The following is an 18,699-nucleotide window of genomic DNA, read 5'->3' on the forward strand; positions in this document are numbered from 1 at the left end:
AAGAATTATGGTTACATGAAAAAAACAGAAATAAGACTCATGAACATGAACATAATGCTGAGTGGAAAAAGTCACAAAAAGATATATGCACTGTGATTCAATTCCTGTAAATTTCAAAGACATGTGAAACCAAACAATATGTTATTTGAGATTAAATACATATATAGTAAAATGATAAAGAAAAACAAGGAAAGACTAAACCAAAATTCAGGACACTAGTTACTTCTTAATGAGTGGGGGAAGGGAATGGGCTTAGGAAAGGGTGCACAGGACACTTCACAAACAGTAATAGTAATATTCTTCTTACATTAGGTGGTAAGCACACGAGTGTTTGCTGTATGGTTAGTCTTTACACCTTATATACTCAGTATAGATTCTTTAGTATCTACTCAATATTTAATTAAAGGCAATTTAAAAAATGAATTTGTTGGCCCAACAGTCTTTCCAATTACAGAGACAATGAGAATACTAAAAAAGAGGAGGAAATGTCCCCTGGTGAATAAAATACTAAAAGAATGCCAAACGAGCTTTTTCTAACTAAATACCCACCTGTAGCACACAAAAAACAGTTCTTTTTCTTTTTTCCCGCTTTGCAGACATTGACAATACTCAGCAGGCGTTCATCATTTGGTGTAAAAATATCTCTTTGTAACGCATGCTTGATTGCTGTCATTCTTAATCAACTAAAAAAAAATTGAGAGTATAGATATTAAGGTCATTCTCAATACCATTCTATCTCATATTGTTCCACTTATGATTTAAAAAATGATCTTATTTGTGGCTAATAAGCATAGGAAGAATGATTTCATACATCAACAAACCAACATCATAAAAATAAAAAGCTGTATGTTTGGAAAAGAAATTATAGAGAACTAGCATTATCAAACTCTAAAAATTTTGGAAGTGCCTACCAAATATTAAGGTACAAAAATTTTTTAAGAAAAAAAGCCCCATGCACAATATTTAAATATAAATTTCCTCTATAAGGAGTTCTTTACAACTCAACAATAAAAAACCAATTAAAAACTGAGCAAAGGATCTGAATAGACATTTCTCCAAAGAAAATATACAAATGGCCAATAAGTACATGAAAAGATGCTCAACATCATTAACCACTAGGGAAATGCAAACCAAAAACAAATGTGATAATTACAACTTTATATATAACATATATATATATATATATAGAATTTATATATATTTAGCCATTCACTGGAATGGCTAAAATTAAAAAGACAAGTTTTGGTAAAGATGTGGAGAAAAAGAAACTCCCTTTTTTTTTTAAAAAAAAGATTCTATTTACTTACTCATGAGAGACAGAGAGAGAGAGAGAGAGAGAGAGAGAGAGAGAAGAGGAAGAGACACAGGCAGAGGAAGAAGCAGGCTCCATGCAGGGAGCCGGACGCGGGACTCGATCCTGGGTGTCCAGGATCATGCCCTGGGCTGAAGGTGGCTCTAAACCGCTGAGCCACCCAGGCTGCCCAAAGAAACTCTTTCATACATTTCTGGTAATTGTAAAAAGCTGCAGCCACTTTGGAAAAACAGTTTGGCAGTTCCTCAAGAAGTTAAATATGAAATTACCATATGACCCACCAATTTTATTACTTGGTATATACTCAAGAGAACAAAAAATACATGTCCACACAAAAACCTGTACATGAAAGTTCATAGCAGCATTATCCCCAATAGCCAAAAGATAGATAGATACAACTCAAATATCCACCAACTAATGAAATGATATAACAAAATGAAGTATATCTACAGAGGAATATTATTTGTCCATAAAAAGGAATGAAGTACTGATATATGCTACAACACTGAAATTTAAAAACATTACGCTAAGTGAAAGAAGTCAGTTAAAAGACCACATATTCTATGATTTTGTTTACATGACATGTCCAGAATAGACAAATCTATAAAGACAAAATGATTTGTGGTTGCTAGGGGTTAGGGGCAAGAAGGAAGGGGGGGTGGCTATTAATGCGTATGGAGTTTCTTTTGAGGTGCTGAAAATGCCCTTGAATTAGATAGTAGGGCAGCCCTGGTGGCTCAGCGGGTTAGCACCGCCTTCACTTCAGCTTCCTGATCCTGGAGACCTGGGATTGAGTTCCACGTTGGGCTCCCTGCATGGAGCCTGTGTCTCTGCCTCTCTCTCTCTCTGTGTGTGTGTGTGTGTCTCATTAATAAATAAATAAAATCTTAAAAAAAAAAAAGAATTAGTAGTGATGGTTGTAAAACTTTGTGAATATATTAAAAATTGAATTATACACTTGAGAAGGTGAGTTTTATAGTATACGAATTACATCTCAATAAAGCTATTATAAAGAGAGGTTTCTCACTAAATTCAATGTCTTTCTTCAAATGTCAACTTAAATATTTTTAAAAATCTCTTTTCAACTTTATTTTTAAGTGTATGTATATATAATGTACAAACACACACACACACACACACACACTACTATTTTCCAATGTGAACTAACTTCTAATACCGTTTCTAGGGAAAATGAAGAAATTATGAATTTTAAAAGACACAAATGAATTTTTATAACACAATGACAATTTTGGAAACTAGGTATCTCCTATGTCTTACTCAATCTGTGAAACTTCAATTTCTGCCCCAGTTTGAAAAATTGCTTTTCTTACAAGAAATCACATCTTCCCACTTCCATTCCTTTTTCACCTCATCTTGGCCTTTAGTGTTCTGACCTCCCCCTCCTTCCTGTTCTCATCCTCTCTCTGGCCTCTCCAGCTTAATTTCTTTTCCAACCTAGCCTGGAGGCAGTTTTCACCCATACTATCTTCTTCAATTATCTTATCTGTTTGTAGATTAGTTTACCATGTTTTATCAATCACCGTGAACTGTATTTTTCTCCACTACTTGTGGGCTACCGTACACCACTTAAGAAGGCCATATACATATGTTCATTGCATTCATTACAAATATCTAAATCTGATCAAAGGTAGACTTTCACTATTGCTCAGTAACCCTTTAACAATTCCTTTGATGACTCCTCTTCCTATTCTCCATCAGTGTATTGCAGATCTTTATCTTCTTCAATCTCCAGTTCTAGTGTCAGCAAATGATGTTGTCATCTACCCTGCAGAAGATTAGGAAGCCATGAAGTACGATTTTTCCCCAACTGCTTTTTTCTCCATCTCATTACATCTTCACCCATTCCAACATCCATTCTACCTATTGTAATATTTTGTGTCTATGTTACTAATCACTTAATATGTTCTAGGGCCTAGACACTGTAGTAAAAGCTCTACTCTATCCTATGTCGAAGCTACTCTGGATGATGGCCACTTTACTTTTCTATCTCTGGGCTTTGTTCATGCAATTTCCTTTTCCTGGAATTCTTTTCCCCCTAGGAAATTCCAACTCAATCTTCAAGATCCTGCTAAAATGTCACCTCTTCTGTGAAGTAGTCACACACACAAAAAGAATAATTCTTTTATACTTCTCAAACATTTCCCCTCTACTCTGCTAACAGAGTAGCAAACCATATTTTCTAGTTAGTTGTATTCTCTCCCCCATTAAAAGCAGCTCTTTGTAGGAAAGTACCATATCTTATTCATCTTTGTATTCCTAGAAATTGGCAAAGACATAGCAGGCATTTCAAAATTAAGCAAAATGATAGCAACAAATAACATGACAACTAAAGTTTCCCTGATTCCCCCTTTCCAACTCTCACACCTGTAAGCAAATGTCCAGGTTCAAAATCCATCATATTTGATTCTCCTCCTCCATGTCAACATGAAATCTTAATGCCACATTCTGCTAATTTCCTCTCATCTACCTGTAATTTACCTTTCCTTTCTGTTCCCACTGCTAACACACTAATCCAGGTTCACATCAACTATATCCATTTAACACTTCAGTATCTGGTTATCTCTTTGCAAGTTGCCACAATCCCCAAATCCTTGATAAACACATAATATTTAAACATAGCTTTCATCACAGTATGTCCCTGCTCCACATTCCCCCAAGGTTTCCAAATACAGATCTTCCAGTCCAAGCCCTCTCCTTGTTGCAGTCTTTACATCTTTGCTTAGTGCTTTTCCATGCAGAGAGTATCATCTACCCAAACCCTAATTACACTTCATAGTTTATGTGGAATTGATTCAATAATGATCTTAATCCAAACTGATCTCTCCTCCTGATTGCTAGAGCAATTTTTGTATTTACTAAACAATCAAGCACTTGCTGTCCAATTGGTTCATGAGATCATAAGCTTGTAGACTTCAAGAACGAGAGAGAGAGAGAGAGAGAGAGAGAGAGAGAGAGAGAGAGAGAGAGAGGTTCTCCAGCATTGTTCTGTGTTATTTTTTAGAAGGTACTCAGCAGGGATCCCTGGGTGGCACAGTGGTTTAGCGCCTGCCTTTGGCCCAGGGTGTGATCCTGGAGACCTGGGATCGAGTCCCACGTCGGGCTCCCTGCATGGAGCCTGCCTCTCTCTACATATATATCTTATCATGAATAAATAAACACAATCTTAAAAAAAAAAGAAGGTACTCAGCAAATACCCCTTGAGATAACCTGAATAGTAAAAACTGGTCAAATGAATAATAGTGGTCAACGTTGACCACACAGTCCCTCTTGGGTCAAAAGCAACAATGAGTATTGGGTTAAGTATAAAGCAAAAGAGGACTGGTTATACCTCATAAAGGAGTTAGGCATAATGGAAAGTACGATGCGACCCTTGTTCATTCAGCAAGTACTGATGCCTACTAAGCATCACCCACTGTTCTACATTAGAGGTGAATATGACAGACATGCTCAAGAAGACCAGATCGTGCTTCCATCGCATTTACGTTCTAAGTAAGGGTCCAGCCTTTAGAGCACCTTTGTGTAAGTCAGTGAATAAGTCATCAGCTCCTTTAAAACTATCTTCCAGGTTTAAGAATCCAGGTCTGACCACGTTCCAGAAATAGGCAGCCACTGGTTCTTGTTTCCTTAAACTCAGTGGGACCGGGGATTCCCTGGCTGGCTCAGCGGGTTAGCAGCTGCCTTCGGCCCAGGGCGTGACCCCCGGAGACCCGGATCGAGTCCCGCGTCGGGCTCCCTGCACGGAGCCTGCCTCTCCCTCTGCCTGTGTCTCTGCCTCTCTCTCTCTCATTCTCATGAATAAATAAAATCTTAAAAAAAAAAACCCTCAGTGGGACCATTACACTGCGCGACAAAGAGCTTGTCAATGGGAGTGTCCGCGTGGGTCGGGCCCCGTGTGCTATGGAGGCAACTCGGCAAGCGGAGCATTGTCACGCAGACGAGGAAGCCGTGACACGGACAGGGGAGTGCGCTTCCGAGATCTACAGGAAAATGTGGATTTGGACTATGAAGAAGGCATCGTCACGCCCTCCTCTCCTGGCCCACGCCAGAGAGCAAAAAAAGATCAGGGCCGTTCTGCACAAATGAAATCTTGGTTCTTATGGGTGAAACCGGGAAGGGATGTGTGAGGACTGCTCTCCCAGCCGCCCGGACAGCAAGGAGGTGGTGGATGCTCCTAACGGGCTGTGCGCCTGACCCAGACCGCGGAGAGAGGGGTACCCCACCCGGCCGCGGAGCCAGCAGAGGGGCCGAGGCGCCGCCTCAGACCTCGGCGCCCGCCTGGGTGCTAATGGGTCCGCCGCCGCCGGGACTACGGGGCAGCCACGGCCCAAGGCTTACCGCAAGGCCGGACCGAGCCCGGCTGTGCCGAGGCAGGTCCTCCAAGACAGACACCGGGCAGGGCCGGGGCGGCCACCGCTACAAGGATGAGCCCGTCAAGTGAGCCGTTCCGCCACCACTTCCCGTTTCCGGGCACGTGACAACTCCACGCCGGAAGTCGACCCCGTAGAGGAGGAAGGAGGGGCGCTGGTGGGCGGGGCGAGGCGGGCAAGGTCTCGCGGGGGCGGGGGGGGCGGGGGGCGTGTCAAGGAGGGCGGGGGCGGGGCCGCTCTTGCTCGGAGACGGACTTGGCACCTGGGAATACTGGGGTCGGCGCGAGGTTACTTTTTTTTTTAGAAGAGTTACTTATCCCGATATTTTCTGCAATTTCATTTAAGAAGCGGTCCGATTAAGCGTTTTCCCTTTCTGTGTATGTAAAGCTGTTAACTCTAGATCCTTGCTACTTACAGCGTGGGGAGTTTAAAGGACTTAAATCAGAATTTCCGAGGGGTGGGGACCCAGACTATTCTCAAAATCTTCCGAGAAGATCCTAACATGCAGCTAAGATTGAGAACTGTTGATGTACGCACCTTGATGGTCAAAGTGTGGTCCTCAGACCAGCTGGTAGGGCATCAGCTATCTGAGGGCTTTTTAGATCCTGCAGCCTCTCCGCAGACCTATTGAATATTCGCATCTATTGAATCTGAATCTGCATCTTAACAAAATGACGTCTACGCACACGTAAGTTTGAGCAGCACCAATGGTGCCAAGGTTGCTGGTTGCAAGACAGGTAATTCGTATTCCATATTCCTGGCATTGGTTTTATGCCAGGCACTTTGATCCAGGTGCAGAGGTGATTCAGACCTAAATCCTACCCTGAAACAGTTCACAGTTTGGTAGGTACAAATATACATAAAATAAGATAACAAAATAAGTGACCAAGGAGATGTACAGGTCAGATAAGTGTGCTGGGAATTCGAAGGCATGATTTCTTTGCTCCTGCTCAACACAATCTTTTGTAGGTGTTCTGCAGGGTCCATTCATGTATGCATTCATTTTTTTTTTTTTTGGACAAAGTTTAACTTCTATACCAGGCATTGTGTCAGGTGCTGGAGGTACAAATGCAAGGATCCCATGAGAAGAGGGCACACTCTCCTTGGGGGAACAGACTTAAATACATGGATAAATTACAGTTTGGTGAGGTAATTCCAACAACAAAGGTAGACAAGAGACTACAAAAGAGGAAGTAACTCTATCAGGGATGGAGTCGCTGAAAAAGAGAAAAATAAGTTGTGTAAAGTATCCTCTAGTGTCTGAGTATATAATTTGGTAGGAAAAATATCAGGGTTAGTTTTTTTTTTTTTTTAGATTTTTTATTTACTTATTCATGAGAGGCACAGACACAGACACAGGCACAGGCAGAGGGAGAAGCAGGCTCCATGCAGGGAGCCAGACGTGGGACTGGATCCTGGGTCTCCAGGATCAGGCCCTGGGCTGAAGGCAGCACTAAACTGCTGAGCTACCCAGGCTGCCCAAAAATCAGTTAGTAAAGACCTATTTGATACTGAGTTTAATATGCTCTAGTGAATGCTACCTCAAATGCTTTTCAATTTCATTAAATGATTTTCCTTTTAAGAGCGGGATCTATATCTAGTACTATCTTTAAAAAGACTCATTTGGCCTTTCGTGCCCAGTACTAGAACTCTTACTGTGGACACTATTTATGTGACAATTGCATGTGCTATTTTGTCCTGGTTTTTTTTTCTTCTGTAAATTAACAACTGTATGTTTGTGGCCCTCTTCAAAGCTAGGATTAGTGAATTGCGTTTTAGAAGTCTGGACTTCTTTCCTGAACTCCAGATTTGTGTATACACCATCTCCACAACATTTGCATTTGCATGTCTTATCAGGCATCTCAACTTTTGGTCCAAAAATTATTCTCTCCCCTCTCCCCTCTTGGATTTTCTCCAGTCGAAACTAAAACAAAGGCTTATGTACAGTAGTTTATTTGGGGCTTTGACCCTAAGGAGCAAGAGTAAGAGAGGGAAAGTAAAACAATGAAGAAAGAGAAGCAATATAATGATGTGTTACTGAGTTGGTCATCACCATATTTGAATATTTTCTTGATCTCTTAAGACTTTCTGAGAAGTTTCATGAGATGAGTCTCAAAACTGCCCACTGAAGGCGAGAATGGAGCCCAAAGTGATCAAGTAATAGAATTTCAAGGTTACTGAATTCCATGCTGTGTATTCTGCTGGAAATATCCCTCCACCCAAGGCCTGGAGAACTATTATTATCTAGCAAAACCTAAATTTGAGAGTCAGGAAACATAAATCTATAAGTGACTCACTGATAAGATGGGCCAATCCTTTTCCAATGCCTGGGTTTCTAGAGCCATGTCTTTAACTGTTTAGGGATACTCTTTATTGGTTGGTTTTGAGCATTTACCACATCTTGTAGGAGAACACCTCAATCCCAAGCAGACATATTAACTGGGTTTGTAGCAAGCCATTCCACTACTTTTATGAACCTGGCTGCCTCTGAACGATGTGTGATATTTCAATATTAGTGGATTCCATGGTGATGTGTATATTGTCACTTTGAGGTTTCTTTGGTTTGGGGCTCTGAAGTGGATTCCTTGGTTGAGATAATGTTGATCAAGAATGTTATAATTCTGGTGCTCGTGGATGTTGGCAGAGTCACCGTAGGCAAGACAGAAAAACCTAGACAGCTGTAAAGATTTTTATTTCAGGCCACTTTTCTCTATATATAAAGCAAACAGGAAGAACACTCTTCTAAACTCCGCCAGCTGGGAAGATTCCCCTTCACCTTTGTTCTTTAGAGCCATTCCTGAGTGGAACTGTAGTGCAACAACAGTCCAATTTTGCCTACCTACCAACATAATATTCCATCTATCTGTGAACCAGATTTAAGTTTTTGATTCTTAGGTGGTCATAGGAACCTCCCAGAAGGCCATAGGAGTGAGTTGATAAACAGATGTCAGTGCTGTGGAAGTGCCAGGGGTTGAATTTACCCAGTCATGTAGTTTGCTTGTGTCTCCTGGATCTGCTCAGGCTCGATCCCATACCATTTCCATCCTTCATACATTCCTGCTATATCCATGTGCTTATGACGTGGTAGATCTGATTCTATGCAGCTCATGAAAAATAGCTCTAGTTTTGGGGCACCTGGGTGGCTCAATGGTTGAGTGTCTGCCTTTGACTCAGGTTGTGATCTCGGGGTCCTGGGACTGAGTCCTGCATCAGGCTCCCCACAGGGAGCCTGCTTCTCTCTCTGCCTATGTCTCTGCCTCTCAGTGTGTCTCATGAATAAATAAATAAAATCTTTGAAAAAAATACCTTTAGTTTTTCCAGTGACTGGTTCTCTGGCCTTGCAGAACATGAAGGACCTGTACTGCAACTCTTTTATCAGGGACTTTCCAGAAATTTCAAAGTGTTTTTTTTTTTTAAATCTATCATAGATCCCTCTAGCACCATTAGATCTGCTCAAACAAATGACCTGAGCGTTAATTGACTTGCATCATAGCCCTTGTGGCAGTATATCCAAGTGATCCAAGCACTTTAGTTTTACAACAAGTTCATTCTAACATCCTTAATTCTGAGAAACATTCTAATGGTGGTTCTTTAGTCTCATGATCAATTCATTCTAACATTTCTATTTCTCTGTCTTCTGATTCCTTTCTCAATATTCATTCAAAATTGTTCAAACATCTCTTTTAGCACAGGCCATCATCATATCCAAGCTTTATGAAGACATCAAGGTTGTGTGTTAGAACTGACTCCATGTGTCTTTGCCAAAACATTAAATCCAGAATCACAGATGAATGGCCCTATGATATAAATTCTCCCCTATTCAGCCTTACAACCTTTGGTTTAACACTCTAAATATTCACTCTCACAGATATTCCCCTGGTTCAAATCAGTACGTTGTAGCAGTCCTGCAATTCTTTAAGAGTTAGTCTATACCAGTTCTATATCTAGGGGACATTTGGTAATGTCTGGAGACATTTTTGGTTATTAGACATTATTATAAGGGTTCTGCTAGAATCTAGTCAGTAGATGCCAGGGATGCTATAAATAGTCTACAATACACAGGACAATCCTCCATAGCAAAGAATTATCTAGCCCAAATGTCACAAGGGCTGAGATTGAGAAATCCTGGTCTACTTATCCTTAGAGCAGGGATTGCAATCCCCTATATAGATTGTAACTGAGGTCTGACCATTGTTACTGGCTTGAGGTAATGAGAGCAATAGGGGTGGATATTGAGGGAAATAAGATTAGGAAGCACTTGCCTCAGATATATTTGCAGAATTTCTGGACAAGGAGAGACTGTTTTCCTTTATCAGGAGGAAAGAGACTATTGGCATAGAAGATGAAAAAAATCTGAAGATTTAGGAGTATAAGGCATGTCCATTCAAATGTCCCCATTCTCGATCTCCGGTTCCATTATTTTCCTATTAGGGCCCTGGCTTTGAGACAGGTAATGTTTCAAGGCTGTGCATTCAGACTTCTTTGTAGCTCTACCACACTTATGATTATATGTTGGGGCTGATTTTTAGTACAGTCTGCTCTGTGGCTACACTGCCCTAGAGGATTTATGGCTTTCACAGTGTACCATGATTAACTGAATACAGCCTGTCAATTTCTTTTGTTAAGATCCCAAAATCAGTTAACAGTATCAGGCCATCTTATAATTATTATTGCTTTCACAATGCTGAAGTACCATGTGTACCACGTATTCCAGTGCTTCATCTTCTGTCTGCCCCTTATTCCAATCTATTCGAGTTGGTTAGAGTTGAGAGTCTTGGTAATTGTAATGTCACTATATGCCAGGGGTTATCACCACTTGCAATTTACCATCACCCACTTACCACCAGGAGGGGTCCTTATCGTCTTGTGATCAGTGTTATAGGATCAGTCTCTAAAATCCCATATTGAAGGTTTCCTTTCTGGAGCCAGGTTTAGTGCCCAGGGTTCCCCTGAAAGCAGAGCCCAAAAGGAGGGCTTACATGCTTGTAGTTTATTTGAGAATATGAGTTCAGGGAACAGAATGAGGGCACAGAGGAAATAAAATAGAGAAGGAAGAAAAAACAGTACAACTGTACATTATTGAGGTGACCTATGCCATGGGCAACTTTGAACGATCTTATGGTTACCTTCTGCGAAGCCTAATGGAATATCTTTCAGGATTCTTCATTGGAATGGAGGAGAAAGAGGAAAGCATGTATCCATCACTTCCTGTCTCCCATTGGTCAAGACTGAGCTACATGCTTCCAGTCGCCTGTGGCAGTGGAGGGCTGGTTTCTGCAGGTATGCCATGCTATAGGCAGGGAGTGAAAGAGAAAAGGTGCGGCTATATTGCTGTTGAGAGAAGCTGGTGATGCCTGCACAGAATTGGTCACTGCCTAACACTTAGAAGAGGAAGAGAAGTTGGAAGTATTTAAAATGATGTGTATAAAGTTTCTAAACACAGCTTCTCCCTTGGTTTTGTCTATTTGGGTTAATGGTATCTCTCTCTTCTCTTTCTCTTATATTCCATATCCAGTCTTTCAAGAATTCTTATTGGCTCTACCTTCAGAGTACATCCAGAATCTGACCATTTTTCACCATCTCCATGTCTTCTCTTTCCTTTATTATTGCCAGTATCATGTCTCTCCTGAATTACTGCTGCCCAAATAGTCTCTTACAGCCTCCTCTGCTCTGTTTCTACCCTTATCTCCTGATAGTCCATTCTTAACACAGCCTCCAGAGTGATTCTTTTTAAAACATGACTCAAATTATGTTACCCTCTGCCCAGATTCATCCAGTAGCTCCAGAGTAAAAAGCAAAGTTCATACAATGACCTACAAGGCTCCTTTCTCCACCACCAAGATTTCATCTTCCACTACCCTGTTTGATCACTTTAGTTCCTCAGACCTCCTTGTTGTTCCATGAAAAGTCCAAGTAAACTGGACCTTTGGGTATGTCTTTTCCTATGTTTGGGATAATTTTCCATTAAATATCTGCATGGCTTACTGCTGCATCCTTTTCAAGTCTTTGCTCAAATGTTACCTAAGTGAGGGTTTCCATGATAACCCTATTTGAAATAATGTTATAGGATGTGCCTGGCTGGCTCAGTCAGTAGAGCATGTGACTATTAATCTTGGGGTTGTGAATTCAAGCCCCACATTGGGTGTAGAGATTACTTTAAAAAGATAAGTAAAATAAATAAAATAATAAAATAAAATAGTGTCCCAACCTAGCATTCTTTATCTTCCATTTTTGCTTCATTTTTCTTTCCATGGTTCTTATTACACCCTGGAATACTGACATTATGTCCTGACAGATATGTTATTGGTTTACTTGCTCTTTCTCTTTCTCTGGAATGAAGCTTTATGAGGGGAAGTACTTTTTATCTGTTTGGTTGTGAACCAAATATATCCCCAGTTCCTGAAACTCATACCAATGCACTTATTATGTTCTATATACTATTCTAAGCACACTACATGTCATAACTAATTTAGTATTCACAACGATCCTGTGAAGTAAGAATCTTTATTATCCTCACTTTAAAGACTAGAAAATGAAGGGACAGATTAATTATTTAGCCAGAGGTCAGAGAGTAAGCACATAGTAGTATTTTAATTAATACTTTTTTATGTCGCTAAAGTCCTCTGCAACATAAAATGGTGGAAATATGTCATCACTGGGTCATGCAGAACTGGGTTCAAGTCTGGTCTTACCTGGTTCAATAACTACAGGGTAAGTCACTTAATTAACTCTTTCGAGCCTTAGTTTCCTCATCTGTAAATTCATCATAATAATCCCCATCTTTTTTTTTAAAAGATTTTATTTATTTATTCATGAGAGAGAGAAAGACAGAGAGGTAGAGACACAGGCAGAGGGAGAAGCAGGCTTCATGCAGGGAGCCTGACGTGGGACTTGATCCCAGGTCTCCAGGATCAGGCCCTGGGCTGAAGGCTGTGCTAAACAGCTGAGCCACTCAGGGCTGCCCAATAATCCCCATCTTTTGGGAGTCTCAGGCAATTTGCTGAGATATTTCTTTTTTTTAATAATAATTTTTTATTGGTGTTCAATTTGCCAACATACAGAATAACACCCAGTGCTCATCCCGTCAAGTGCCCCCCTCAGTGCCCGTCACCCATTCACCCCCACCCCTGCCCTCCTCCCCTTCCGCCACCCCTAGTTCGTTTCCCAGAGTTAGGAGTCTATGTTCTGTCTCCCTTTCTGATATTTCCTACCCATTTCTTCTCCCTTCCCTTCTATTCCCTTTCACTATTATTTATATTCCCCAAATGAATGAGAACATATAATGTTTGTCCTTCTCTGATTGCTGAGATATTTCTTATAAAGCACTTGGCATAGTGCTTGGCACATAGTAAGCATTCAATAACTGATAGCTGTTATGACATGCAGGGTGATTTAGAAGATTCAATTGGGTCAATTGGTGTTCTCAAAAAATGTATGATAGTCATGCAGGCTATAAGATCCTGCTTCCTTTTCATAGACAGAAGGCTATATATATTAACATACATCACATATGAGGCAATCTCATGGTTGGATAGCATGAAATAATTTTTCTGCTGCTAAAAAGGAAAGGGAAGGAGGGAGAAGTTTCTTCCAAACAGCCCAGAAGAATGAATATTGATGACAACACTGGCAGGATTACTGAAGTTAATTGCTTCCTTAGAGAAATCTCTCTTGATACCTTGCTCCAATAAAGCAGAGGTGTGAAGCTTGTGGATTCTCTCTCTCTCTCTCTCTCTCTTTTTTTTTTTTAAGATTTTGTTTATTTATTCATGAGAGAGAGAGAGAGAGAGAGAAAGAGAGAGGCAGAGACATGGGCAGAGGGAGAAACAGGCTCCATGCAGAGAGCCCAAGGTGGGACTTGATCCCAGGACTCCAGGATCATACCCTGAGCCAAAGGCAGGCACTAAACCGCTGAGCTACCCAGGGATCCCCAAGCTTGTGGATTCTTAATGAACTCAGACCACTTAGAGTAACCAGCACTCATTTCCCACCTTTTGGAGGCAGAAAGGGAATCTCTTTTCCTCTACTTGAAAGTCCTGAGGGAGGAAGAACAGACGTGTCCAGCTGTCTCCAGGGCTCTGGTAGATGAAGCACCAATGGGTAGGTAGCACAACTGATTTTGTGGATTTTGTTTAGTGAGAAACCACAGGGCTCACAGAAATGGACTTTCACATAACCCGCTAATACTGCAGTCCAACTGTCCTTTAATTTAAATCTGATTGATTTTATTGAGTACGAGGCCAAGAGGTCTTTATATGTTTGAAGTAATCATATGAATCTATACAATTTCATTTTTTCCTTATTCCTATCTTGGGGACTTTTATTATGTCAGTTACTTGGATTTTTATCTTTTCTTTCTCTTAGCACTGTTTTCTCATAATTCAATTATGCACATTTCTGTCTAAGGAAGGAAGAACAATTAATTTCTCAGAGATGTCAGATCATTAGTATGAATACAAAGAAAACCAAGGAAAATTTTTTGGAATAAAGAATCACAGTGCTCCACCTTCCACATTCATTCTTTCTTATAAATGGCTTTAGAAGTGTCAAGGTGACAGAATAATGTCTCCCTATTATGCACATAGTAATTGGTGTTTGTTTTAGGCTTTACTGGAAACAGATGTAAATATCCAATGATAATACTTTTCATTTCTTTGCAGCTTTATAGAAGGAAGTCAGGGAGCACTAAATGAGAATGATAACTACCTGTGTCACTATTAATGAAGTAAATATCTAAAATGAATATTAGCTAGGTAGCAGATGCACATTTGAACAACATAGAAAGTAATACAGTAAGATGTACAGATACCAGGAAGGTGAAGGTTGGCTTGCAGAATCACATGTTTCGAGCTTTTTTTATGCAGCTGCTTTATTCAGTGTACACATTATGGTTTTTAAAAAGATTTTATTTATTTATTTGAGAGAGAAAGCACACTAGAGAGACAGAGCAAGCACAACCTGGGGGCAGGAGACAGGGAGAAGCAGGCTCCTTGCTGAGCAGGAAACCTGATGTGGAGCTCTATCCCAGGACCCCTAGGATCATGACCTAAGCTGAAGGCAGATGCTTAACCAACTGAGCCACCCAGGTGCCCCTCAATGTACATATTGTGGGGTGATATTATAATAGAAGTCATGGTACTAAGTTACCTGTACACATTCAGAGAGATTCTCTCAGAAGTACAGAGATCATCTCTCATCTAATTCTGAATCTCTTCTGAGAATTGGCCACCATGGACAAAAATATACATAATTTTGCTTGAAGTTGAATTTAATGATCCTTTGCTAATATACTTGGATCAAGCACCGGACATAGGATTTTTCTCTTCTCTGCACTTGGGGAATTCAGGAGCAAGGCCACTGGCAAGACAAGACCTACACCCTAAAAGTGTAAGCAAATTAAGATAGCTATAAATGAATACATGGGCTTGACCATATTCATTTTTGCTAAAAATTAGATTTAATGTTGAATTCTCCAACTGCTTCAAACTTACATCCCTCCTTTATTACAAGACATTATTAAATTGTTTATTATTTATATGGATTAAATTCAATGGAAAGAATTTATTTTCACATATACTAAGTAATGTATTTAAGCAACAGTTATGTATTTAAGCAACAGTCAATGAGTAACTTCTAGTAAGTAGCACTTTCACTGTACAGTGTAAGTAGCTAGAGGTAAACAGCTGCTTTTAAGGTAAAATAAGACTGTTGTTACTAACATTATTTACTGGCAGGAAGTGTAGATAATTAATTTTTACCATTACTGAAGTCCCTTGAAGATCAAGAACTTCCTAAGAGAGGCATGAAATGAGTCCCCGAGACTGTTTTTCCCTTAGAAATGTATATAAAATCTGGAGTAAGCTCATAACCTATTTTTTTTCACAGTATCTTCAGTCTTTTGGGCAGAATATTTAAAATTGGTAGTAAAAAAAAATAAAATTGGTAGTAAGCAAAAAAAGGGATAGTCAAGCCGTGAAATAGGAAAGCACAACTATTACCAGAAATTCAGTAACAGTTGCCTACAGGAAGTTGTCCAGCCTGGAATGGTTATATAAGAACAATATACAAAAACTTGGCATTTGACTAGCTACTAGTAAAAAGTTAGCTCAGCTGAATACGTTTCCATCAGCATGGTTGAAATAAAAGATTCATTCCTGAAATCTGTGGATGCCTACAAAATTTATTTTATATTTTCTTGACAGTAAAACAAATGGATCTGTTAATATATGCATTGGTGGAGAACTGCAAGTATTTTTACCTGATTTAATATTCTTATCAGTGATATATTAGGACAGTTTGTGGTTTTTATAGAATCTGGTATTCTTTTAAGGACAGGAAAAATTTTGAAAACACAGTGGATTACTCATTTTCTTAACATTTTCAGTGTTTTCTTTTTTTCCCAATATTTAAAAATGTGATAAAAATATACATAATATAAAGTTTACCATCTTAACTGTTTTAAGTGTACAGTTCAGTGGTATTAAGCACATTCATACTTAATATGCAACCAGCACCACCATCTATCTCCATAACTTTACATCTTGCAAAACTGAAACTCTATATCCATTAGACAATAACTCCTAGCACCTTCTCCCCCAATCCCTGGCACCCTGTCTCCCAGTCCCTGGCAATCGTCATTATTCTTACTGATGTTTTCTTTTAATAAGATTTTTAAAATAGAGAATTAGGTGATTAAAATATTACATAAGATTAAAAATGTGTATCTTTAAGTGCCCTTACATATAATTTTTGGAAAATAATTATGCTAATAAATAATTTCCTGGCTCAGACTTTCCCAAGAAAAGTAGCCGCTTTCATATCATAAATAAGCTACTCTCAGAGGTTGTAAAAACAAGTGGCAAAATGTCTATCAGTTCTTTTTTATCAGGACTTGGCTCCAATTACTCAAGAACTGAAAGTTTCCAAGTTTCTCCCACAACCTGCCTTCAAGGGTAAGGATCATAGACTTATTTGCTACTTGCTGAAGGATAAAAAAAAAAATGTGTGTCATTTGCAAATGGGAAGTATGACAACAATCAATCAAATAAATACCTTTAACTTTTAGGTTTCCTTGTTTAAAAAATAAATCTGGTTTTCCAAATAAAATCTTACTTTTATATTTATAAAACATCTGTGAGGGCAGACACTTTATTATGTGCCATGAGGAACACAGAGATGAATAGCTTTTATCATGTCTTCAAGGACATTGGAATGAAAACTGATGACCATTGGGCATATACACCCTGTGAGGCCATCACTTTCTCACCCATGCAATGCCTTGATATGAGCTTCATTAATAAAGCACACCTTTAAATCTTTTTAAAGAAAGAAATTAAAATTTAAGTAGTATATGGGGCACCTGGGTGGCTCAGTTGGTTAAACATCCAACTCTTGACTTCAGCTCAGATCATGATCTCTCTGTGATGAGCATGGAGCCTCCTTGATATTCTCTCACTGCCTCTCCCTTTGCTCACCCCACTCCCTGCTTTTGTGCACTCTCTCTCTAAAAAAAAAAAATTGAAAAGAATTTAGGTAGTATATTATTGTACAACCTGAATAACTTCCCCAAGAGAGATTTCCAGAGCCCAAGCAGGCAGAAGGCATACTGTGCTACCATCCATCCTTCCAATATCCAGCTAGATGAGGAAACAAAGCCAGAATGGCTCAGACTTCTAAGGGAAGAAGGTGAGCAGGAAAAGCAGCATGAGCCGTTTGTTAGATTGGGGTATTGGTCTCTATAACCACTCTGCGTTCCTCTTACACATTTACATTCTTGATATGATCTCATGGTGAGTGGAGTATATTTTCCTGAACTTTGACTTTGGACTTCGTCTGGTGACTTGCTTTGACTAGTGATTTGCTAGTGGATATTATATGAGCAGAACTTTGAAATGTGCTCGCACTATTGGACCTGCCTTTTTTTTTAAATTTTATTTATTTATTTATTTATTTATTTATTTATTTATTTATTTATTTATTATAGTCACACAGAGAGAGAGAGAGGCAGAGACACAGGCAGAGGGAGAAGCAGGCTCCATGCACCGGGAGTCCGACGTGGGACTCGATCCCGGGTCCCAGGATCGTGCCGAGGGCCAAAGGCAGGCACCAAACCGCTGCGCCACCCAGGGATCCCCTGGACCTGCCTTTTTTAAAAAAAATTCAAAAATTTCCTGTCTTTGACCATAAGAAGAAAAAGTTTTGGATAGTCACTGGCCCAAGGAAGAAGAGGGATGTGGAACAAACCTGAACTCAGTTTGAAACTTGGAGGCCACATTGGCCCGGTTCAGACAATCCTAGCCTCCATCAGCCTTATTTCTGTAAACCTAGAGATGTGTGAACAAGAGCTGAATACTTGTTGTTTTAAGCCGTTTCAATTTATAGTTGTTTGTTATAAAACATTATTGTGAAAATAGCTATTGCCAACTGATGCTCAGAAGGTAGTCAAGAGTAGAGTGTGTGTTAGGTAATCTCCATGAGTACAAATGAAGGTTTATGGAGGAGGGAGCTCTCCCCCACTGTGCCAGAACTCAGCTGGGTGATCCAAAATTCCCCTTTAGATGTGGTGCTCTTGTGTACTGTGCAAACTGAATGCCTGTCTGGGTGACTCTGCTGGTCTTGGCAACCAGGTTCTGGGAGTTTCAAACTGCTTACAGTGGCTAAAGAGGAGTACAAGAAAACATATTTAAGAACAGAATATAGAGAAATAAGACCTTTTGGCTTGCAGAGTAATTAGACTAAAAAAAGAGTTGGAAAAGAGAACACAGAAAAGGCAAAGGAGAGAGAGAGAAGAGATAAAAATTATACTAATAGGATGAGGTTTTCAATAAGTACTTAAGGAATTAGACTGCCTTTATAAGGATTACATGTCAAGAAAATAAATACATATATCTTGAAGGCCTCCTGTGTATATTCCAAAAGTGAGTAAGATACTATCTTTATTCTCTCTATAAAGACATTACTCCAGTAGGAAGTGGTCACTTTTGTTAACCACAGTCTGAA

General features: G+C 39.7%; 1 protein-coding gene across 2 annotated transcripts in view; it reads right to left on the reverse strand.

Moving 5' to 3' along the window:
* The window catches only part of EXOC1 (exocyst complex component 1), a 60,323-nt gene extending 54,536 nt beyond the window's left edge, over nucleotides 1-5,787 (reverse strand). For both annotated transcript variants that reach the window (XM_055340708.1, XM_055340703.1), the window contains exons 1-2: nucleotides 5,669-5,787; nucleotides 550-683 (exon numbers count right to left, since the gene is read on the reverse strand). In XM_055340708.1, coding sequence (XP_055196683.1) covers nucleotides 550-673 — 124 coding nt within the window. In that variant the 5' untranslated portion in view covers nucleotides 674-683; nucleotides 5,669-5,787. The remainder of the gene's footprint in view (nucleotides 1-549; nucleotides 684-5,668) is intronic.
* Nucleotides 5,788-18,699: the final 12,912 nt, after the last annotated feature.

Source organism: Nyctereutes procyonoides, unplaced genomic scaffold (genome assembly GCF_905146905.1).
Source record: "Nyctereutes procyonoides isolate TBG_1078 unplaced genomic scaffold, NYPRO_anot_genome, whole genome shotgun sequence".
Taxonomy (NCBI): domain Eukaryota; kingdom Metazoa; phylum Chordata; class Mammalia; order Carnivora; family Canidae; genus Nyctereutes; species Nyctereutes procyonoides.